Here is a 23,975-nt window from a genome sequence, read left to right as displayed (position 1 = left end):
ACTGTGATGTCATTACAGGGTACTGCGATGTCATTACAGGTTATTGTGTGTAGATGGGTGAGAAGAAGAAAAAAAAATAATAATAATAATTCAATTCAGGTTGTAACACAACAAAATGTGGAGTAAGTCAAGGGGTATGAATACTTTCTGAAGGCACTGTATGTGTGGAGTAGACTCCTCCCTCTTGTCTTGGTGTTCCACAAGGATCCATTCTAGGACCATCCATCATCATTATTATTAGTGTGTGTGTGTGTATTTCGTGTTACTTTGCACTCCTCATCCAACAGGTCCAGGACCCCCATCTTGGCCTCGATGAGGTTGATACAGGGATGGTTGTCATAGAAGTCTATCAGAGTCCAGGGAATCTCCTCCTTCATGTACTCCTCCTGCTCCAGCTTGAACACATGCTGCAGTGAGAGAACACAAGCTGACCTCTGACCTAACGTTTCAAACAGACAAGTATGACAAACGGCTGACATGTAAAAGCCTAAATCCCAAATCAAGCCCTAGCCCCTATACCCTAGGTACTTGAGGAGATGTAAAAGCCTAAATCCCAAATCAAGCCCTAGCCCCTATACCCTAGGTACTTGAGGAGATGTAAAAGCCTGAATCCCAAATTAAGCCCTAGCCCCTATACCCTAGGTACTTGAGGAGATGTAAAAGCCTAAATCAAGCCCTAGCCCCTATACCCTAGGTACTTGAGGAGATGTAAAAGCCTAAATCAAGCCCTAGCCCCTATACCCTAGGTACTTGAGGAGATGTAAAAGCCTAAATCCCAAAACAAGCCCTAGCCCCTATACCCTAGGTACTTGAGGAGATGTAAAAGACACAGAGAGAGAGAGAGAGAGAGAGAGAGAGGGAGAGACACAGAGAGACACAGAGAGAGAGAGAGAGAGAGAGAGAGAGAGAGAGAGAGACACAGAGAGAGAGAGAGAGAGAGAGAGAGAGAGAGAGACAGACAGACAGACAGACAGACAGACAGACAGACAGACACCTACCATGTTAAACTGCTGTTGAAGCTTCTCGTTGGCATAGTTAATACAGAACTGCTCAAAGCTGTTGATGTGAAACGTTTCAAACCTGGGGGGGGGGGGGGGGGGAAACATGACTAAGGTCAAGAGACCATTTATACACTGAGCGGACAAAAGCATTAAGAACATCTGCTCTTTCCATGACAGAACGGAGGCTGTTCTGAGGGCAAAAGGGTTAGGAAGGTGTCCTTAATGTTATGTAAACTCAGTGTACATTCACAATGTAAACACCAGAAAACATCACTGACACCCCACCACCACCACCACACACCCACCCATAGATGTCGAGAACCCCAATGAAGGAGTGCTGTTTGACAGCAGAGCGCAGAGCCTCATTGATGTGGTCTACGATCCAGCTGAAGAGTTTAGCGTAGATGTGTTTGGCCAGCGCGTCCCGTGCGTTGACCGCATGCACTTTGGAGAGGGGCTTAACGTAGGTCTCCGTGGCAGTCTTCAATTTTCTGTGGCACAGCCAATGAGACATGTCCTGGTAGGCCACGCCCATCAGCTCACAGAACACCGTCAGGTGAGTATTGTCAGGCTGCAAAGACACAATAATATATACTAACATAATGATAATATAACACCACAAACACAACATGAACATCAGTTTGGGACAAACACAACATGAACATCAGTTTGGGACAAAACACAACATGAACATCAGTTTGGGACAAAACACAACATGATCAGTTTGGGACAAAACACAACATGATCAGTTTGGGACAAAACACAACATGATCAGTTTGGGACAAAACACAACATGAACATCAGTTTGGGACAAACACAACATGAACATCAGTTTGGGACAAACACAACATGATCAGTTTGGGACAAACACAACATGATCAGTTTGGGACAAACACAACATGATCAGTTTGGGACAAACACAACATGATCAGTTTGGGACAAAACACAACATGAACATCAGTTTGGGACAAACACAACATGATCAGTTTGGGACAAACACAACATGATCAGTTTGGGACAAAACACAACATGATCAGTTTGGGACAAAACACAATATGAACATCAGTTTGGGACAAAACACAATATGAACATCAGTTTGGGACAAACACAACATGAGCATCAGTTTGGGACAAACACAACATGATCAGTTTGGGACAAACACAACATGATCAGTTTGGGACAAACACAACATGATCAGTTTGGGACAAACACAACATGATCAGTTTGGGACAAACACAACATGATCAGTTTGGGACAAAACACAACATGATCAGTTTGGGACAAACACAACATGATCAGTTTGGGACAAACACAACATGATCAGTTTGGGACAACACACAACATGAACATCAGTTTGGGACAAACACAACATGAACATCAGTTTGGGACAAACACAACATGATCAGTTTGGGACAAACACAACATGATCAGTTTGGGACAAACACAACATGATCAGTTTGGGACAAACACAACATGATCAGTTTGGGACAAACACAACATGATCAGTTTGGGACAAACACAACATGATCAGTTTGGGACAAAACACAACATGATCAGTTTGGGACAAACACAACATGATCAGTTTGGGACAAACACAACATGATCAGTTTGGGACAAACACAACATGATCAGTTTGGGACAACACACAACATGAACATCAGTTTGGGACAAACACAACATGATCAGTTTGGGACAAACACAACATGATCAGTTTGGGACAAACACAACATGATCAGTTTGGGACAAACACAACATGATCAGTTTGGGACAAACACAACATGATCAGTTTGGGGCAAACACAACATGATCAGTTTGGGACAAACACAACATGATCAGTTTGGGACAAACACAACATGATCAGTTTGGGACAAACACAACATGATCCGTTTGGGACAACACACAACATGAACATCAGTTTGGGACAAACACAACATGATCAGTTTGGGACAAACACAACATGATCAGTTTGGGACAAACCACAACATGAACATCCGTTTGGGACAAAGGGCTGGTTTCCTGGACACAGATTAAAGTTTAGTCCTGGACTAAATAGCACTTTCAATGGAGATTCAGTGGCCCAAAAAAAAAAAAAAAAATCAGATTTTCCATTGAGTGTGTTTTTTAGTTCAGGACTAGGCTTAAACAAAATCAGTGTCCGGGAAACTGGCCCGAACACAAAAGGGCCAGCATTCCATACAAAACCAACACGGAATTGGCAGCATTGTTGTACTTTCAACAGCCCCTTAGGCTACACTCTGTGATGCCTTGTACAGCATAGCTCTACGCTGACCAGGGAAATGTGCAGGACAGCCCCTGTGAGAATAGTCAAACGTGTTATAAGAGATTCTTAAAGAGCTCCCTAATTTCAATGCCTATGTAATGTAATGTCATGCTTTAAAATGGGGGAAAGGGTGCCATTTTTGGGACATAGTCAAAGAGGTTTTGTTTTGAACTCGCCAGGATGGTACTGCTGTCTGCCGATCTCTCTTCCACCTCCACGTTGCCAAGGTGAAGCAGAGCGGCCAGGATCTGGAAGAGGTCCATTTGATACGTTTCATTGATTCCTGAAAAAAAAAAAGAGCCTCTTTTAGTGTCGTCTCTAGTGACTACAAACAGGTTTAGTGTGGCCCTCCACCTGGCTCAACCCTGCAAGTATTTGGGGGGTGTTTCCCTATTATCCTAACTCACCCAACAATGAGAAAGCCTTCCTGGTGCTGCACATCTCTTTGGCATCGTCTACTCCCTCTATGACAGGGCTACCTCCCTGGTTGGTACAGTGGAAATCATCAGCGTTACCTGCAGACAGGAACCATACACAACAACCACAGACTTCATCTACCTGCCATAGATTTCCTATGAATCAATCATTCAAACATGTTTACCGAGCCTGCAATGAGTTAGCATGACAACCTGATCTGGGATCAGGTTTTTACTATGTTTGGGATGCATTTCATTAAGGATATTCCATCAAACCACTCTGTGTGGAAACATGTTCCTTTCATACATGTGGGAATAGCTGCTCACAATGGTTTGATTTTCTGTTGCCGTGACAGCAGCATTCCACGCTCTGGATGGAGTGCACGACTTTCTGTTGCCGTGACAGCAGCATTCCACGCTCTGGATGGAGTGCACGACTTTCTGTTGCCGTGACAGCAGCATTCCACGTTCTGGATGGAAGCATGACTTTCTGTTGCCAATGACAACAGCATTCTACACTCTGGATGGAAGCATGACTTTCTGTTGCCGTGACAACAGCATTCCACGCTCTGGATGGAGTACACAACTTTCTGTTGCCGTGACAGCAGCATTCCACGCTCTGGAAGGAAGCATGAGTGGTAAGATTATAGAGAACAAGAGGAATACTCTTTTATATTTATGGCTGCCCAACCCTGTTCCTGGAGAGTTACCCTCCTGTAGGTTTTCACTCCAACCCTGTTCCTGGAGTTACCCTCCTGTAGGTTTTCACTCCAACCCTGTTCCTGGAGAGTTACCCTCCTGTAGGTTTTCACTCCAACCCTGTTTCTGGAGAGCTACCCTCCTGTAGGCTTTCACTCCAACCCTGTTCCTGGAGTTACCCTGACACATCTGTTGCATTGTGTTGTGTGACAAGATTTGTCCCCCAGCACAAGGTGCACCTGTGTAATGATCATGCTGTTTAATCAGCTTCTTGATATGCCACACCTGTCAGGTGGATGGATTATCTTGGCAAAGGACAAATGCTCACTAACAGGGATGTAAACAAATTTGTGCAGAACATTTGAGAGAAATTAGTATGTTTTTTGTGCGCATGGAGCATTTCTGGGATATTTTATTTACGCTCGTAAAACATGGGACCAACACACCATACCTAACTGGAGAGGTTTGAACTCAGGAAGGTGTGAGGAGGCACACAGTTGGTAGAAGATATGGTAATTCCTCTCCTCGGTAGCCTGCAAAGACAACAAAGTGTATAATCAAATCGAGTTTTAAAAATAAGACAGACTGGGCCAGTAGCACACTACCTCTTTCTCTTCAGGAATGTGTTTGTTAGAAAATCGTAAAGCCCCATAATTCATTAGGACGAAGAGGAACGAGGACATCTCAGCTGTAGCAAAACCCAGGCTCCCCCGTCAACATGCAGTGAAGAACTATTATTATTATTATTATTATTTTTTTTTTTTTACAGATGAGAAACTTAGAAATGAGGTCATGTTGAGTAGGTATGACACAGTTAGCTACGGTTTGCCCTAAAGAACACACCCTGAACTCCAGCCATACCAAATACAGTCCACGTATTGGACCTCACCTGAAACACCACTCTAGATTTCTCCAGCAAGTACGTTCTCATGTTGGCCCCGATGATGTGATAGTTTTTGTCGAATCCAATCTCGATGTACTTCCCAAAGCGACTGCTGTTGTCGTTTCTAGTCGTCTTTGCATTCCCGATGGCCTAGTGGGGGGAGAAAAAACCCCAGAATGAACGAGCTCCGGGTATCATTTGGGTAGTTGGCTACAGACAAGTAGATGTGGGCCATGTTCTGCAGGGCAAAACCTTCCGATAGATATACTGTAAATCCTGTAGAAACAAACATGTCATTGACGTGTAGTCAGCTCTATCTGAAAACTTCACAACATTTTTGCCTTTGACTTACAACAACGATTGCCCTTCTAGGATCAATAAAGTTTACTGAATTGAAAGACAGACCGGTGGCCTCTTTACCTCCATGATGGGGCTGGAGGCCAGCACTCTCTCCTCCACATTAGCCTCGCTGGAGGACCCGCTGACCGTAGCAAAGTACCTCATGGCATATTTAGCAGAGACTGTCTTACCAGCCCCAGACTCCCCACTCACTATGATAGACTGGTTCCTCTGATCTCTAGAAGAAGAAGAAGAAGAAGAAGAAGATAGAACAGCCATCCTTGAAGTAATCACTGATGTTGCATGACTGGACAGCTGAAAGTCACGTGATGGAGACCTGTCCAATCACGTCAAGAGAGGAAGGAAGCAAGGACAAAGCATTGAGCTGAGTGATTGACAGACCTGGCCATCTGTTTGTAAGCCTCCTCTGCCACAGCGAAGATGTGAGGATCCATGTCGCCCATGTTCTGTCCACTGTAGGCGTTGATGATGTCATGGTCATAGATGGGTATGCTCTCATAGGGGTTGATAGCAACCAACACGATGCCTGAATGAATTCACATTAACGAATCAGTGACATGATGTATCAAAACACACACACACACACACACACACACACACACACACACACACACACACACACACACAAAGAATTTCAAACATTTCAAATAGCCCAGGTCTGATAGCAGTTAACAACAAATATTTTGCCAGATACAGAAATAAATTCAGAACAATATGACAACAATGATCTAATTTCCACATTAAATTTCCCACTAAAAAACTCTGCAGCTCCACCACAATTGCATATTTACAGCGGTTAAAAGAAGCATATTTAGGTAGAACATTCTGAACGGTAGGTCAGAATGTCAGGACTTCTGAATATATGATCAACACTATCTATATTACCTCGAACGGAACTGACAGTCCTGTGAACGGGACTCCAAAGTCTACAGTGAGTCACCAGAACAGAGTTAAAGGCTTTAGTTTTTACCTGCAACACGTGTAGATGGACTTGGGAGTGTGAGTGTGTCTTTACCGCAGTAGGTGTAGATGAACTTGGGAGTGTGTCTTTACCACAGTAGGTGTAGATGGACTTGGGAGTGTGTCTTTACCACAGTAGGTGTAGATGGACTTGGGAGTGTGTCTTTACCACAGTAGGTGTAGATGGACTTGGGAGTGTGAGTGTGTCTTTACCACAGTAGGTGTAGATGATCTTGGGAGTGTGAGTGTGTCTTTACCGCAGTAGGTATAGATGGACTTGGGAGTGTGAGTGTGTCTTTACCGCAGTAGGTGTAGATGATCTTGGACTCCACGAAGCGCACTTTGAGGTTGTGTAGAACTGCTGGTTCGTGGAGGTAGCTGAGAGCTGTCAGGTCATTCTCCCCCACCAGGATATCAGGGTTCCTTAGCGGGGGTAAACTATTGGTCTGGGGGTTGATCTTGTGTTCCAAGTTCTGGAAGAAAACACCGCAATCAGATGAAAGCAACACCCCAAAAATAACAATAACAAATATATATATATACTCACTGGACAAGCACCGGAAATTAGTGCAAGCTTATGTCAGATGGTGCAATGTATCTAATATGGGTTGTTTATTCAACATTGGAATTGTATACAGTATGCCTTATAATTAATTAAAGAGGGCACTATGCAGAAACCGCTCCACCATTTCCTGGTTGCTAAAATTCTAATAGTTCCCCTAATTTCAATTTATGTAACAAAACAAGCAAGTATAGTGTAGAGAATCATTGTACCGTCTAAAACCACTGTGAAATATATGTTCCATCACCAAATATATTGTATTTTCAGCTGTTTGAAGCTGGTGTATAAAACCGAACGTACATTTTTTTTAACAAGAAACAATACAAATAGAGCACATAGAACACATCTACCACTTCTTAGACTTGCTTTCAATGGGAATGACACATCTATAATTCACATTTCTATGTGAATTTCATCAGGTCGCCCCAAAAAAAGTGACATATTGCAGCATTGAACTCCTTATAGTGTAATTAGTCTCTCCTCCATGTGTCCATTAAATACTGAACTCCTTATAGTGTAATTAGTCTCTCCTCCATGTGTCCATTAAATACTGAACTCCTTATAGTGTAATTAGTCTCTCCTCCATGCTTCCATTAAATACTGAACTCCTTATAGTGTAATTAGTCTCTTCTCCATGCTTCCATTAAATACTGAACTCCTTATAGTGTAATTAGTCTCTCCTCCATGTGTCCATTAAATACTGAACTCCTTATAGTGTAATTAGTCTCTCCTCCATGCTTCCATTAAATACTGAACTCCTTATAGTGTAATTAGTCTCTCCTCCATGCTTCCATTAAATACTGAACTCCTTATAGTGTAATTAGTCTCTCCTCCATGCTTCCATTAAATACTGAACTCCTTATAGTGTAATTAGTCTCTCCTCCATGTGTCCATTAAATACTGAACTCCTTATAGTGTAATTAGTCTCTCCTCCATGCTTCCATTAAATACTGAACTCCTTATAGTGTAATTAGTCTCTTCTCCATGCTTCCATTAAATACTGAACTCCTTATAGTGTAATTAGTCTCTCCTCCATGTGTCCATTAAATACTGAACTCCTTATAGTGTAATTAGTCTCTCCTCCATGCTTCCATTAAATACTGAACTCCTTATAGTGTAATTAGTCTCTCCTCCATGCTTCCATTAAATACTGAACTCCTTATAGTGTAATTAGTCTCTCCTCCATGCTTCCATTAAATACTGAACTCCTTATAGTGTAATTAGTCTCTCCTCCATGCTTCCATTAAATACTGAACTCCTTATAGTGTAATTAGTCTCTCCTCCATGCTCCCATTAAATACTGAACTCCTTATAGTGTAATTAGTCTCTCCTCCATGCGTCCATTAAATAGAGAGTTGAAATGCTGATCCTCTTCTGCCCAACCACTCGGATAACATCTTGGGTTTATTTCCATACCTGAAGTACATGGATTTACATGCCTCAACTTGAACCGTCAGCTGCTGTGCAACAGTAAAAAGGTTTGGAGTAAAAGCACCGCGGGTGTTGTGTCCTCTTACGTTTCAGTCCCTGTATCTAGCTTGATCTAAAAAAATCTCATGTTTAGGCTACTTAGGAACATGTGTGTCCAACACTGGAGCTGTAGTGTGAAGCCTTCCCTTCCTCAAGTCAAGGTGGTAACTAACTTTAGCAACATATGTTTAGTCTGAAGTAAATGTATCAACCAGGTGCATAAATCAAACAGGATAACAATTATCATTTACATTCTGAGGACTTGCCCACCACAGTAACAGCCATAGTCAAAACCCTTCCCCGGTCTTTATCCAAATGTTCCTTCTTTCTATTCCAACGAGACCCATCTCACCACCGCTCCAGACCCATCTCTCCACTCCTCCAGACCCATCTCTCTACCCCTCCAGACCCATCTCTCCACCCCTCCAGACCCATCTCTCCACCCCTCCAGACCCATCTCTCCACCCCTCCAGACCCATCTCACCACCCCTCCAGACCCATCTCACCACCCCTCCAGACCCATCTCTCCACCCCTGCAGACCCATCTCTCCACCCCTCCAGACCCATCTCTCCACCCCTCCAGACCCATCTCACCACCCCTCCAGACCCATCTCACCACCCCTCCAGACCCATCTCACCACCCCTCCAGACCCATCTCTCTACCCCTCCAGACCCAGAACCCACCTCTCCACCCCTCCAGACCCAGAACCCATCCCTCCACCACTCCAGACCCATTTCTCCACCCCTCCAGACCCAGAACCCACCTCTCCACCCCTCCAGACCCAGAACCCATCCCTCCACCACTCCAGACCCATCTCACCACCCCTCCAGACCCAGAACCCATCTCACCACCCCTCCAGACCCATCTCACCACCCCTCCAGACCCAGAACCCATCTCTCCACCCCTGCAGACCCATCTCACCACCCCTCCAGACCCAGAACCCATCACTCCACCCCTCCAGACCCAGAACCCATCTCTCCACCCCTCCAGACCCATCTCTCCACTCCTCCAGACCCAGAGACCCATCTCTCCACCCCTCCAGACCCATCTCACCACCCCTCCAGACCCATCTCACCACCCCTCCAGACCCATCTCTCCACCCCTCCAAACCCATCTCACCACCCCTCCAGACCCATCTCACCACCCCTCCAGACCCATCTCTCCACCCCTCCAGACCTATCTCTCCACTCCTCCAGACCCATCTCACCACCCCTCCAGACCCATCTCACCACCCCTCCAGACCCATCCCTCCACCCCTCCAGACCCATCCCTCCACCCCTCCAGACCCATCCCTCCACCCCTCCAGACCCATCCCTCCACCCCTCCAGACCCATCCCTCCACCCCTCCAGACCCAGCTCCTCTCTCACTGTGCCATCCTCCAGCTGTAGACACAGAGCCCTGTCTCCAGGAGTGTAGTCCTTGGTGAGCTCTGCTGGTTTCCATGCCTCCACAGCATCTGGGAGCCAGACCCGGGCATACTGAGGGACAGAGGGACACAGGTTAATGCATGGACATGTCAACAACATAACAGCTACATCTAGGACTTAAAAAGTGACGAGTCATAGATATGGCTAGGCAGCATACTGACATTTTTTAGTATGATCTAGTCTAATTATACAGAGGGAGTAGAGGGACAGAGGTTAATGCATAGAAATGTCAACAAAAGGACAATGTTGCACTACTGCTATCCAGAATAGATTCAGACCCCTATGCTTGCCTACAGCTACACTCGGGTCAGACAAGCTTCTGCAGAGCCGGATGTATCTCAATCTAGGGATGAGAAATGCATTTTTACTCCTAATTGTCCTATTATCCCAACTCTTACACGAGCTAGTTTTTTTATTTTTATTTAGCATTCGTTCAATCTTCTCGGTGTAAGAGTTTGGATAATGGGACAATTCAGAGTATAACTGATGTGAGACATTCCTGGATTGTGGACATATTTTGCTCCGGCTCTGCGGTGTCTTAATTTATACAGGAAGTTTGTCCGATCCGAGTGCAGCTGTGAACAAGCATACAGTCAGAATCTATTCTGGATACACAACTGCATTCTAGTCTAATCTAAATGATCAATGCCATTTAAAAAACCCATATGTGACCATTCTCTTCGGATATACAATCTAATATCACTATGGATGAGATGACAACATTACTTATTCAGTCAATAATCATCATTGACATTTCTCACCAACAAAACCATTGATGTTACTAATAACTTTATAATCTTGATGCAACTCACAAAGTAGTTGAGGAACGCTCAACTCCCATTCTCTTAAATCGAGGCGATATACACGGAGTAACTTTAACTTTCCTCAGCTGTGTCATCACTCTTCACTGTCTGTAGCAGTTATTGACATGTAGCAAAAAGTCTATCGCAATGACCTAACGTTACATAAAGGCACACACACATTATAACTGTGAGAACAAAACTGAGGCCAACGTTGATAAAATAGCGTAACTCCATTTAACTGTTGTCTCTATCCGTAAATGATCCTATAGTCCTACTAACTTACATGCCACTGACAGAAACCTACTAATCATATTAGCCTACCTTGGAGTATAGTTCAGAAGCTGCCATGACATTCAATATGCCTTTATATCCACTCTTCTCTTTGGCCTCGGGCTCTTCATTTGCGACCCAGTTAATAAATATGAAAAATATAAAGGAAAAAGTAGCGGAGAGAGAGAAAATAGCGGCTACGTGCCGACAGGAATCTCCATACTTCTTCAAGTGTGAAGTCTCTGTGCATTATGGGTATATCTATTCCGCGCGTCCGGTGGCTGTTGCCTTGAAAGGTGACCTCCTTGTGGCTGCTTGGCTTATTACATATTACATTCAAACATTCAAACATTCAAACATAATAACATTCAAACATACACGCATCAGCAACCACAGTTAATGAAATCACTGAAACCCTTAACGAAGAGCTGCCGTCAGTGTTGGAATGGGTGGCCAGTAATAAACTGGTCCTTGAACATCTCTAAAACTAAGAGCATTGTGTTTGGTACAAATCATTGCCTAAATTCTTGACCTCAGCTGAATCTGGTATTGAATGGTGTGGCTGTTGAACAAGTTGAGGAGATTAAATTACTTGGTGTTACCTTAGATTGTAAACTGTCATGGTGAAAACATATAGATTGAATGTTTGTAAAGATGGAGAGAGGTCTGTCTGTAATATAGAGATGGGGAGAGGTCTGTCTGTAATAAAGAGATGGGGAGAGGTCTGTCTGTAATATAGAGATGGGGAGAGGTCTGTCTGTAATAAGGAGATGGGGAGAGGTCTGTCTGTAATAAAGAGATGGGGAGAGGTCTGTCTGTAATAAGGAGATGGGGAGAGGTCTGTCTGTAATATAGAGATGGGGAGAGGTCTGGCCGTAATAAAGAGATGGGGAGAGGTCTGTCTGTAATAAAGAGATGGGGAGAGGTCTGTCCGTAATAAAGAGAAGGGGAGAGGTCTGTCTGTAATAAAGAGATGGGGAGAGGTCTGTCTGTAATATAGAGATGGGGAGAGGTCTGTCTGTAATAAAGAGATGGGGAGAGGTCTGTCTGTAATAAAGAGATGGGGAGAGGTCTGTCTGTAATAGAGAGATGGGGAGAGGTCTGTCTGTAATAAAGAGATGGGGAGAGGTCTGTCTGTAATAAAGAGATGAGGAGAGGCCTGTCTGTAATAAAGAGATGGGGAGAGGTCTGTCTGTAATAAAGAGATGGGGAGAGGTCTGTAATAAAGAGATGGGGAGAGGTCTGTCTGTAATATAGAGATGGGGAGAGGTCTGTCTGTAATATAGAGATGGGGAGAGGTCTGTCTGTAATAGAGAGATGGGGAGAGGTCTGTCATAATATAGAGATGGGGAGAGGTCTGTCTGTAATATAGAGATGGGGAGAGGTCTGTCTGTAATAGAGAGATGGGGAGAGGTCTGTCTGTAATAAAGAGATGGGGAGAGGTCTGTAATAAAGAGATGGGGAGAGGTCTGTCTGTAATAAAGAGATGGGGAGAGGTCTGTCATAATATAGAGATGGGGAGAGAGAGGTCTGTCTGTAATATAGAGATGGGGAGAGGTCTGTCTGTAATAAAGAGATGGGGAGAGGTCTGTCTGTAATAAAGAGATGGGGAGAGGTCTGTAATAAAGAGATGGGGAGAGGTCTGTCTGTAATAAAGAGATGGGGAGAGGTCTGTCTGTAATATAGAGATGGGGAGAGGTCTGTCTGTAATAAAGAGATGGGGAGAGGTCTGTCTGTAATAAAGAGATGGGGAGAGGTTTGTCTGTAATATAGAGATGGGGAGAGGTCTGTCTGTAATAAAGAGATGGGGAGAGGTCTGTCTGTAATAAAGAGATGGGGAGAGGTCTGTCTGTAATATAGAGATGGGGAGAGGTCTGTCTGTAATAAAGAGATGGGGAGAGGTCTGTCTGTAATAAAGAGATGGGGAGAGGTCTGTCTGTAATAAAGAGATGGGGAGAGGTCTGTAATAAAGAGATGGGGAGAGGTCTGTCTGTAATAAAGAGATGGGGAGAGGTCTGTCTGTAATAAAGAGATGAGGAGAGGTCTGTCTGTAATAAAGAGATGGGGAGAGGTCTGTCTGTAATATAGAGATGGGGAGAGGTCTGTCTGTAATAAAGAGATGGGGAGAGGTCTGTCTGTAATAAAGAGATGGGGAGAGGTCTGTCTGTAATAAAGAGATGGGGAGAGGTCTGTCTGTAATAGAGAGATGGGGAGAGGTCTGTAATATAGAGATGGGGAGAGGTCTGTCTGTAATATAGAGATGGTGAGAGGTCTGTCTGTAATAAAGAGATGCTCTGCTTTTTTGACACCACACTCCAAAAAGCAAGTCCTGCTCTAGTTTTGTCTAATCTTGATTATTGTCCAGTCATGTGGTCCAGTGCTGCAAGGAAAGACCTAGTTAATCTGCAGCTGGGCCAGAACAGAGTGGCACGTCTTGCTCTTCAGTGTAACCAGAGGGCTGATATAAATACTATGCATGCCAGTCTCTCTCCAGAATGGCTCAGCAGGGCAGGGGTGTGTGGTGAAGATATAGACCAGTCTCTCTCTCCAGACTGGCTCAGCAGGGCAGGGGTGTGTAGTGAAGATATAGAACAGTCTCTCTCTCCAGAAGGCTCAGCAGGGCAGTGGTGTGTGGTGAAGATATAGACCAGTCTCTCTCTCCAGACTGGCTCAGCAGGGCAGGGGTGTGTGGTGAAGATATAGACCAGTCTCTCTCTCCAGAATGGCTCAGCAGGGCAGGGGTGTGTGGTGAAGATATAGACCAGTCTCTCTCTCCAGAATGGCTCAGCAGGGCAGGGGTGTGTGGTGAAGATATAGACCAGTCTCTCTCTCCAGAATGGTTCAGCAGGGCAGGGGTGTGTGGTGAAGATATAGACCAGTCTCTCTCTCCAGACTGGCTCAGCAGGGCAGGGGTGTGTGGTGAAGATATAGACCAGTCTCTCTCTCCAGACTGGTTCAGCAGGGCAGGGGTGTGTGGTGAAGATATAGACCAGTCTCTCTCTCCAGACTGGCTCAGCAGGGCAGGGGTGTGTGGTGAAGATATAGACCAGTCTCTCTCTCCAGACTGGCTCAGCAGGGCAGGGGTGTGTGGTGAAGATATAGACCAGTCTCTCTCTCCAGAATGGCTCAGCAGGGCAGGGGTGTGTGGTGAAGATATAGACCAGTCTCTCTCTCCAGAATGGCTCAGCAGGGCAGGGGTGTGTGGTGAAGATATAGACCAGTCTCTCTCCAGACTGGCTCAGCAGGGCAGGGGTGTGAGGGGTGTGTGGTGAAGATATAGACCAGTCTCTCTCTCCAGAATGGCTCAGCAGGGCAGGGGTGTGTGGTGAAGATATAGACCAGTCTCTCTCTCTCCAGACTGGCTCAGCGGGGCAGGGGTGTGTGGTGAAGATATAGACCAGTCTCTCTCTCCAGACTGGCTCAGCAGGGCAGGGGTGTGTGGTGAAGATATAGACCAGTCTCTCTCTCCAGAATGGCTCAACAGGGCATGGGTGTGTGGTGAAGATATAGACCAGTCTCTCTCTCCAGAATGGCTCAACAGGGCAGGGGTGTGTGGTGAAGATATAGACCAGTCTCTCTCTCCAGAATGGCTCAACAGGGCAGGGGTGTGTGGTGAAGATATAGACCAGTCTCTCTCTCCAGAATGGCTCAACAGGGCAGGGGTGTGTGGTGAAGATATAGACCAGTCTCTCTCCAGACTGGCTCAGCAGGGCAGGGGTGTGAGGGGTGTGTGGTGAAGATATAGACCAGTCTCTCTCTCCAGACTGGCTCAGCAGGGCAGGGGTGTGTGGTGAAGATATAGACCAGTCTCTCTCTCCAGAATGGCTCAACAGGGCATGGGTGTGTGGTGAAGATATAGACCAGTCTCTCTCTCCAGAATGGCTCAACAGGGCAGGGGTGTGTGGTGAAGATATAGACCAGTCTCTCTCTCCAGAATGGCTCAGCAGGGCAGGGGTGTGTGGTGAAGATATAGACCAGTCTCTCTCCAGAATGGCTCAGCAGGGCAGGGGTGTGTAGTGAAGATATAGACCAGTCTCTCTCCAGAATGGCTTAGCAGGGCAGGGGTGTGTGGTGAAGATATAGACCAGTCTCTCTCTCCAGACTGGCTCAGCGGGGCAGGGGTGTGTGGTGAAGATATAGACCAGTCTCTCTCTCCAGACTGGCTCAGCGGGGCAGGGGTGTGTGGTGAAGATATAGACCTGTCTCTTTCATTCATTGTTTCATTGTGTGAATTGTTTTCCATTTTATTTCTTATTTTGATTAATTCACCAGTACATATGTTGCCACTCGCCAGTAGTAAATGTACCGTTAATCCCCCTGTCGTTTGGTTACATTAATTTCTGTTAATGCATGTATTAATTACAGTGCATGTATTAATTACAGTAATTTACCGTTCTCATTCTCGGAGTGGAAACGTTGTTTGCAGAGTTCACAACCTGCTACACTTGTGAGAAACAAGTTTTGGTTTATTTGATCAAATGTATTTATTTTCATTGTCTTTTGTTTGGAGTGTGAGCAATGAGCAACGTGTTTGGTTTCTCTGTCCTGATCGTGTTGAGGGAGCGTGTGTCTGGTTTCTCTGTCCTGGTCATGTTGAGGGAACGTGTGTCTGGTTTCTCTGTCCTGATCATGTTGAGGGAACGTGTGTCTGGTTCCTCTGTCCTGATCGTGTTGAGGGAACGTGTGTCTGGTTTCTCTGTCCTGGTCATGTTGATGGAACGTGTGCCTGGTTTCTCTGTCCTGATCATGTTTAGGGAGCGTGTGTCTGGTTTCTCTGTCCTGGTCATGTTGAGGGAACGTGTGTCTGGTTTCTCTGTCCTGATCATGTTGAGGGAGCGTGTGTCTGGTTTCTCTGTCCTGATCGTGTTGAGGGAACGTGTGCCTGGTTTCTCTGTCCTGGTCATGTTGAGGGAGCGTGTGCCTGGTTTCTCTGTCCTGGTCATGTTGAGGGAGCGTGTGTCTGGTTTCTCTGTCCTGGTCATGTTGAGGGAGCGTGTGTCTGGTTTCTCTGTCCTGGTCATGTTGAGGGAACGTGTATCTGGTTTCTCTGTCCTGATCATGTTGAGGGAGCGTGTGTCTGGTTTCTCTGTCCTGATCGTGTTGAGGGAACGTGTGCCTGGTTTCTCTGTCCTGGTCATGTTGAGGGAGCGTGTGCCTGGTTTCTCTGTCCTGGTCATGTTGAGGGAGCGTGTGTCTGGTTTCTCTGTCCTGGTCATGTTGAGGGAGCGTGTGTCTGGTTTCTCTGTCCTGGTCATGTTGAGGGAACGTGTATCTGGTTTCTCTGTCCTGGTCATGTTGAGGGAGCGTGTGTCTGGTTTCTCTGTCCTGATCATGTTGAGGGAGCGTGTGTCTGGTTTCTCTGTCCTGATCGTGTTGAGGGAACGTGTGCCTGGTTTCTCTGTCCTGGTCATGTTGAGGGAGCGTGTGCCTGGTTTCTCTGTCCTGGTCATGTTGAGGGAGCGTGTGTCTGGTTTCTCTGTCCTGGTCATGTTGAGGGAGCGTGTGTCTGGTTTCTCTGTCCTGGTCATGTTGAGGGAACGTGTATCTGGTTTCTCTGTCCTGATCATGTTGAGGGCCTGAGCACATATAGATAGATGTACCTGGTCTGCTGCTCAGAAATGTAAGTCATAGCTTTTTGAACATCCATAGTGAATAATAATATATTAAAACTATTTTTTTTTTAAATATTTCCACAAATCTGCCCCTCGATAATCACCAATCCTCGGTGTGAAAGCGCAATGGTGACCGCTGACTGATACCAGACTCAGAAACCTGGATAGACGTGCTCAGCGGAAGAGGCATTGAAGCTGTAGGTGAGAGACATGGTACCCCTCATGGTGTAGAAGGAGAGGGTGCCTGCCGATAGGTCCAAGAAGACCCCTATCCGGGATGAATAGGGTGCATTGATATCCAGTTGGTCTTTACTATGCTGGGCAGAGTGGCTAGAATCGGAGCTGTCCCCGTAGCCTGTCCTCTTGAGGTCCTTTTAGGTGCAGGCCCCCCTTTTCCCTCCACCTCCCAGTAGTAGGCACCTCCGGACAAGGGATCCTTGCAGAGGACCTGGGGCAGTTAGACTGGTACAGCTGGCAGTAGGCTGTGGTGGTGCTGGTCCACCTTCTTGTTACCTCTAGACTGGTACAGCTGGCAGTAGGCTGTGGTGGTGCTGGTCCACCTTCTTGTTACCTCCAGACTGGTACAGCTGGCAGTAGGCTGTGTTGGGGTCCAGGTTGAGAGCGCAGGCATCCGAGAGAGGAGAGTGAACGTTAAGGTGAGGTTTTGGGCTTGATCATTTAACCCTTTATACCCGTACAATACTACAAATTAGTAAGTATTACAACGGCTATGTACGGACGGACGGTAAAGGTTTAGTTTAAAACCAATATTAGTGTATTATCCATTTATACAAAATGACCAAGTCACGCAGATTTTAATATCCTGTCAATCAATCCTAAATGATCGTACCCCAGGTTATATGAAAAACCACATTGATATGGTCTGTAACCAACACAGTTACAATAGCAGAGCTAGTGTTTGTTATGTCTTGTAAAATCCCAAGGGTTCTATACGGTCCTGATCTAAAGTAGTGCACTATATAGGGAATAGGGTTCTATAGGGTCCTGGTCTAAAGTAGTGCACTATATAGGGAATAGGGTTCTATAGGGCCCTGGTCTAAAGTAGTGCACTATATAGGGCATAGGGTTCTATAGGGCCCTGGTCTAAAGTAGTGCACTATATAGGGAATAGGGTTCTATAGGGTCCTGGTCTAAAGTAGTGCACTATATAGGGAATAGGGTTCTATAGGGCTCTGGTCTAAAGTAGTGCACTATATATAGGGAATAGGGTGTTCTATAGGGCCCTGGTCTAAAGTAGTGCACTATATAGGGAATAGGGTTCTATAGGACTCTGGTATAAAGTAGTGCACTATATAGGGAATAGGGTTCTATAGGGTCCTGATCTAAAGTAGTGCACTATATAGGGAATAGGGTTCTATAGGGCTCTGGTCTAAAGTAGTGCATTATATAGGGAATAGGGTTCTATAGGGCTCTGGTCTAAAGTAGTGCGCTATATAGGGAATAGGGTTCTATAGGGTCCTGATCTAAAGTAGTGCACTATATATAGGGAATAGGGTTCTATAGGGTCCTGGTCTAAAGTAGTGCACTATATAGGGAATAGGGTTCTATAGGGTCCTGATCTAAAGTAGTGCTCTATATAGGGAATAGGGTTCTATAGGGCTCTGGTCTAAAGTAGTGCACTATATAGGGAATAGGGTTCTATAGGGCCCTGGTCTAAAGTAGTGCACTATATAGGGAATAGGGTTATATAGGGTCCTGATCTAAAGTAGTGCACTATATAGGGTTCTATAGGGTCCTGGTCTAAAGTAGTGCACTATATAGGGAATAGGGTTCTATAGGGTCCTGATCTAAAGTAGTGCACTATATATAGGGAATAGGGTTCTATAGGGTCCTGGTCTAAAGTAGTGCACTATATAGGGAATAGGGTTCTATAGGGTCCTGATCTAAAGTAGTGCTCTATATAGGGAATAGGGTTCTATAGGCCTCTGGTCTAAAGTAGTGCACTATATATAGGGAATAGGGTTCTATAGGCCTCTGGTCTAAAGTAGTGCACTATATAGGGAATAGGGTTCTATAGGGTTCTGGTCTAAAGTAGTGCACTATATAAGGAATAGGGTTCTATAGGGCTCTGGTCTAAAGTAGTGCACTATATATAGGGAATAGGGTTCTATAGGGTCCTGGTAGTAAACAGTACTGTGAGGAGCACGTTTTTTAACATTTTTATACAGGCATTTGTCTATGGAATGGCCTCTCCTTGGAGATTAAGCAAAGAAAAGAAAGTATAAATAGCTTCAAAAAAGCAGGCAAAGGTTTTAATCTGGACAAGGTTGTCTAAATCAGAGAAACCACTACATTGCCTCTTGCGCCCCCTACTGCTGGAACGGTGTATTTATTTGAATGATTAATAGATTTGTTTTAATGTGAAATTAATAACGGTTGATTTTTAAGGTTCGGGAGAAGTGCAGTGAGTAGTGTCACTTTTTAGGATGTTAAAATAAATTAATGTGTTTATGGTTATTTTGTAATTTTCTCTTTGTCTTTTAATCATTAGACGTGTTATTGTTTTTACCATCGAGGATCACTATGGAAACAAGCTGTGATATCCTCTGGGTCCACATTGTACATTTTGTTGAATATGTACGTTACCCAAAATAAATTCAATCGGTAAGAATAAAAACAACCAGATTTATTTAATCATGTTATTGAAAACACAGTCCAGATGTATTTAATAATGTTATTGAAAACACAGTCCAGATGTATTTAATAATGTTATTGAAAACACAGTCCAGATGTATTTAATAATGTTATTGAAAACACAGTCCAGATTTATTTAATAATGTTATTGAAAACACAGTCCAGATTTATTTAATAATGTTATTGAAAACACAGTCCAGATTTATTTAATAATGTTATTGAAAACACAGTCCAGATGTATTTAATAATGTTATTGAAAACACAGTCCAGATTTATTTAATCATGTTATTGAAAACACAGTCCAGATGTATTTAATAATGTTATGGAAAACACAGTCCAGATTTATTTAATAATGTTATTGAAAACACAGTCCAGATTTATTTAATAATGTTATTGAAAACAGAGTTCAGATGTATTTAATAATGTTATTGAAAACACAGTCCAGATTTATTTAATAATGTTATTGAAAACACAGTTCAGATTTGTCAAATTACAAATGTGTCAAGTAAATAAAATAAATAAAAAACCCTTTTAGGTTATGAAGATTACAAGTCATTTCAAATTATAAATTGAAAAACAATTGGAAAGTGACTTATGGGTCTCTACATAAATCCCATATGTTTTATTATTAGAAATCAACTTTGTTTCAACAGTTCACGGTTCTGTTTTGGGGGGGAAAAGAAGAAGCCAAACATGTGGGATACTGGATGAATCAATATGAAATAGTAAGAAGAACACATCGATTGTCAAATGCAGATGAGCTCATAGAGCCGACCTGTTTCCAGATCAGTTTGTGTTCTTGCCAGCTCCCATTGCGGTCATTTGGTATGACAATTCCATAAGGAGTTGTCAAGAGAGCAAACAGACCAGCACCCAGGCTACAGACCAGCACCCAGGCTACAGACCAGCACCCAGGCTACAGACCGTCACCCAGGCTACAGACCGTCACCCAGGCTACAGACCAGCACCCAGGCTACAGACCGTCACCCAGGCTACAGACCGTCACCCAGGCTACAGACCGTCACCCAGGCTACAGACCGTCACCCAGGCTACAGACCAGCACCCAGGCTACAGACCATCACCCAGGCTACAGACCGTCACCCAGACTACAGACCGTCACCCAGGCTACAGACCAGCACCCAGGCTACAGACCGTCACCCAGGCTACAGACCGTCACCCAGACTAATAAATGGATGGATTTGAAGGTAAATGGGCCTATTATATTCTCTTCCACGTTCATTGTGTTCTTTGCCAGTGTTGGTCAACGTAGACATTAAAGCTGTATTATTAGAGCTACTGTGAAAGCAGAAAACAAGTAAAACATCAACCAAGAGAACAAAAGGTCAAAGCAAAGCTATTGTGCAAAACTATTTTATTTACAAATGGCACAACGTGACGGCACAGTCAATGCACATGAACACCGTTCAAACCGACACTTCGTTTAAAGCGAGTTGCTCGACTACTAAACCTAATTTACCCGAGTCTCAGATATAGAGGCAGGCAGGCATTCCTAGGCTAGATTCACAGAGGCTATGTCATCAGAAATGGCATCCTAACCCCTAGTCCACTACATTTGACCAGAGCCTCACAGGGAGTGCACTATATAGGGATCCATATCAGACAAGCAGAGATTCTCTCACTGGAGTGAGTGAGCAAATATTGCCCAAGAGAAAACAGAGGCTCATAAACTGTTAAAGGTCATGTAAGAGGTTTAGATGAGATTCATAATATACATGACAGCTACTGTGCGATACAGGCTATGTTCAATCAATGCATCAAAACAAACAACATAGCTTTTGGACAGTGGAGGAGGGCATTTGACTGATGGTACCAGATCGGTTTGTGTTGTCTAGACAATGACTGTAAGGTCAAGAAGCTGTCCAGACAAACAGAAATAGATCTGGAACCAGAACAGGATTCTAAGAGTGATCAAGAATTCTCATCGGTTGGTTCTAGAATATTACCTCACAATTTAAAATGTCAACGGAAGCCATAGAAGGTAAAACATGTCTAAGATATTGACCTGGCCTCTCCCATACATGGTGATAGGCTATGTACAGTTTACATAAGTCACTACAGTAGATACAGGCCACTTTGAACTAGACTTTGCAAAAAACGTGTCCCTTTAAACCAATTTTTTCAGTCAGTATCCGAAGACAGTCCTCCTCTGGCAGCAATATTTATCAGGAGTCTTTCTGCTTGATTCTCAAAAATATTATTTTTCAGAATTCATATAGAGATGGTGGTGATGGTGAGGACAAAAAAATTGGGGGGCAGAAGACAGCTGTCTAGGAAAGAAGAGAGATGGAGGGAGAGAGAATGCACTGATCTGAATTACCTCTCTGCCCGTTCCCTCTGGCCCTAACCATTCAATGATTGCAAATCTGTACGGTGTAGGTACTGTGGTGGAAGCCACAGCAAGATATATCAAACATTGAAGGGTTAGGGCCAAGACGTAAAGGAAGTAGGGATTGAATTGGGACTGGCATGAGAGAGAGAGGAGAGAGAGCGATGGAATGGTAACACCAGAACAGAACAGATTTCAAATTTTCCAAAGCTTCCCTGTTTCCATCAGCCCCTCAGCCAGCCAGTTTGCTGGCCACGATGGAAGGCTTCCTCTGGGGGATGTCCTGGGGTGTGGGGATGTGGTCCCCGGTTATCTCTGCCTTCTCAGCCGGCGTCACTGCAGGGAGCTGCTGCTTGTTCTTCACCTTAGCCTTGGCCATGTTGTAGTCCCCAGAGTCAAAGAACTTTTGCTGAACAGAGAAAAAAATATATATATACTGTATATATAAATAAATCACAGATCAGATTTGTTACAGCGTTTACAAAGATGTTTGTGTTGTCCAAGAAAATGAAAACCAATGCTTATTAAAAAAAAAAGCATGACAATGATTCCATAACAAAAATGCATTGCTGTGAAAGCAAGTGAATGTAAAGTGTAAATAGCCTAGTTTGCATGTTCAGCCTAACTAGTGTTGTGTTTGCAGGGCACAACCATCAGGCCATTATTACCCCTTTCTGAATCCGTTTCCGGAGCAGGTCAGAGCCCCCAGGCTTGGCTCCAAGATGAGGGAACCTGGCCTTGAGTTTCACCTCCTCTGCCTTCTCCGGGCTGAGGACTGTGTCATCCATCTCCTGTGTTGACAGAACAACACACAATACACAGTATAAACACAAATTAATAGGGTTGTGGTGACATGGTATGTCATGTTACCATGATCAACAGCAACAAAATTGTGTTTTTGTCCATCTCGACGGTTGACAAGTCGATTAGTTTAGCTACTGGTTATGATTCTATCAGATAAATTATGACCTTTGATTTGATTCTCCAATGAGTGGGGTTAGGTTGCTAGCTGGCAACATAGCCTTCAGCTTATCTGCAATGTGCCCCCCTCCCCCCCAAAAAAGCGTAGCTTAGCGGCATGCATGAACGCAGGCAGACAAAATTGTTGAAAACATCTAGTTAAGCTACATAGCTAGCTAGCTAGCTACCGGTAAAATTAATAAAGCTATCTCTGTGTTGCTAACCAGCTAACCACTCATATTGATAGATAAAAAATAATGGTTATGTGCACAGTTCAATGCACGGTGATGATACATTTGAAATAAATTAAGTTACTAAACGTTAACTAACTAAACTGCTGCTTTGACAGACATATTTGACATGGCTACTAGCAATGTATCATTAACCTAGCTTGTTAGCATCAACGTAATACAACTCTAACCTGCTGTTCCTCGTGGGCTGCCTCCCCGACGGCAGGCCTTGTTCCTTCAATCTCCTCGGACATGGCGAACTATGTAAATGTCCAGTTTTCTACAAAAACGGAGGTTACACCAACAACACTAGACACACAGCTACTAGCCAGACCACCTACACAAAAAAAGACCGTGTGGCTCCCTCCCTTTTCTCTCGTGGTGCAGCAGATTGTATGTAGACAGAGAGAAAAAAAACTCTCTCTGTGCCTCTCTCTCTCTCTCTCTCTCTCTCTGTGCCTCTCTCTCTCTCTCTCTCTCTGTGCCTCTCTCTCTCTCTCTCTCTCTCTCTCTCTGTGCCTCTCTCTCTCTCTCTCTCTCTGTGCCTCTCTCTCTCTCTCTCTCTGTGCCTCTCTCTCTCTCTCTCTCTCTCTGTGCCTCTCTCTCTCTCTGTGCCTCTCTCTCTCTCTCTCTCTCTCTGTGCCTCTCTCTCTCAATTCAATTCAAGGGGCTTTATTGCCATGGGAAACATGTGTTAACATTGCCAAAGCAAGTGAGGTAGATAATATACAAAAGTGAAATAAACAATAAAAATTAACAGTAAACATTACAGATACAGAGGTTTCAAAACAATAAAGACATTACAAATGTCATATTATATATATATATATATATACAGTGTTGTAACGATGTATACATGGTTAAAGTACACAAGGGAAAATAAATAAGCATAAATATGGGTTGTATTTACAATGGTGTTTGTTCTTCGCTGGTTGCTCTTTTCTTGTGGCAACAGGTCACACATCTTGCTGCTGTGATGGCACACTGTGGAATTTCACCCAGTAGATATGGGAGTTTATCAAAATTGAATTTGTTTT

The 23,975-nt window shown here is 44.3% G+C and overlaps 2 protein-coding genes across 2 annotated transcripts in view; both read right to left on the bottom strand.

The window, feature by feature from the left end:
• The window catches only part of LOC139376493 (unconventional myosin-Va-like), a 39,594-nt gene extending 28,231 nt beyond the window's left edge, over positions 1–11,363 (bottom strand). The window contains exons 1-12 of the mRNA XM_071119137.1: positions 11,186–11,363; positions 10,002–10,112; positions 6,902–7,073; positions 6,022–6,166; positions 5,701–5,857; positions 5,287–5,430; positions 4,849–4,930; positions 3,690–3,797; positions 3,459–3,565; positions 1,307–1,572; positions 999–1,080; positions 267–407 (exon numbers count right to left, since the gene is read on the bottom strand). Coding sequence (XP_070975238.1) covers positions 267–407; positions 999–1,080; positions 1,307–1,572; positions 3,459–3,565; positions 3,690–3,797; positions 4,849–4,930; positions 5,287–5,430; positions 5,701–5,857; positions 6,022–6,166; positions 6,902–7,073; positions 10,002–10,112; positions 11,186–11,212 — 1,542 coding nt within the window. The 5' untranslated portion in view covers positions 11,213–11,363. The remainder of the gene's footprint in view (positions 1–266; positions 408–998; positions 1,081–1,306; positions 1,573–3,458; positions 3,566–3,689; positions 3,798–4,848; positions 4,931–5,286; positions 5,431–5,700; positions 5,858–6,021; positions 6,167–6,901; positions 7,074–10,001; positions 10,113–11,185) is intronic.
• A 9,395-nt stretch (positions 11,364–20,758) lies between these two features.
• Positions 20,759–23,470, bottom strand: LOC139376540 (cAMP-regulated phosphoprotein 19-like). Its single transcript, XM_071119249.1, has 3 exons — positions 23,130–23,470; positions 22,417–22,539; positions 20,759–22,157 (listed from the first exon to the last, which is right to left on the bottom strand). The coding sequence occupies exons 1-3, from the start codon at positions 23,190–23,192 to the stop codon at positions 21,981–21,983; spliced, it is 363 nt and encodes a 120-aa protein (XP_070975350.1). The 5' UTR covers positions 23,193–23,470; the 3' UTR covers positions 20,759–21,980.
• Positions 23,471–23,975: the final 505 nt, after the last annotated feature.

The sequence above is a fragment of the Oncorhynchus clarkii genome, chromosome 2, assembly GCF_045791955.1.
Source record: "Oncorhynchus clarkii lewisi isolate Uvic-CL-2024 chromosome 2, UVic_Ocla_1.0, whole genome shotgun sequence".
NCBI lineage: Eukaryota > Metazoa > Chordata > Actinopteri > Salmoniformes > Salmonidae > Oncorhynchus > Oncorhynchus clarkii.
This window is presented reverse-complemented; position numbering and strand designations above follow the sequence as displayed.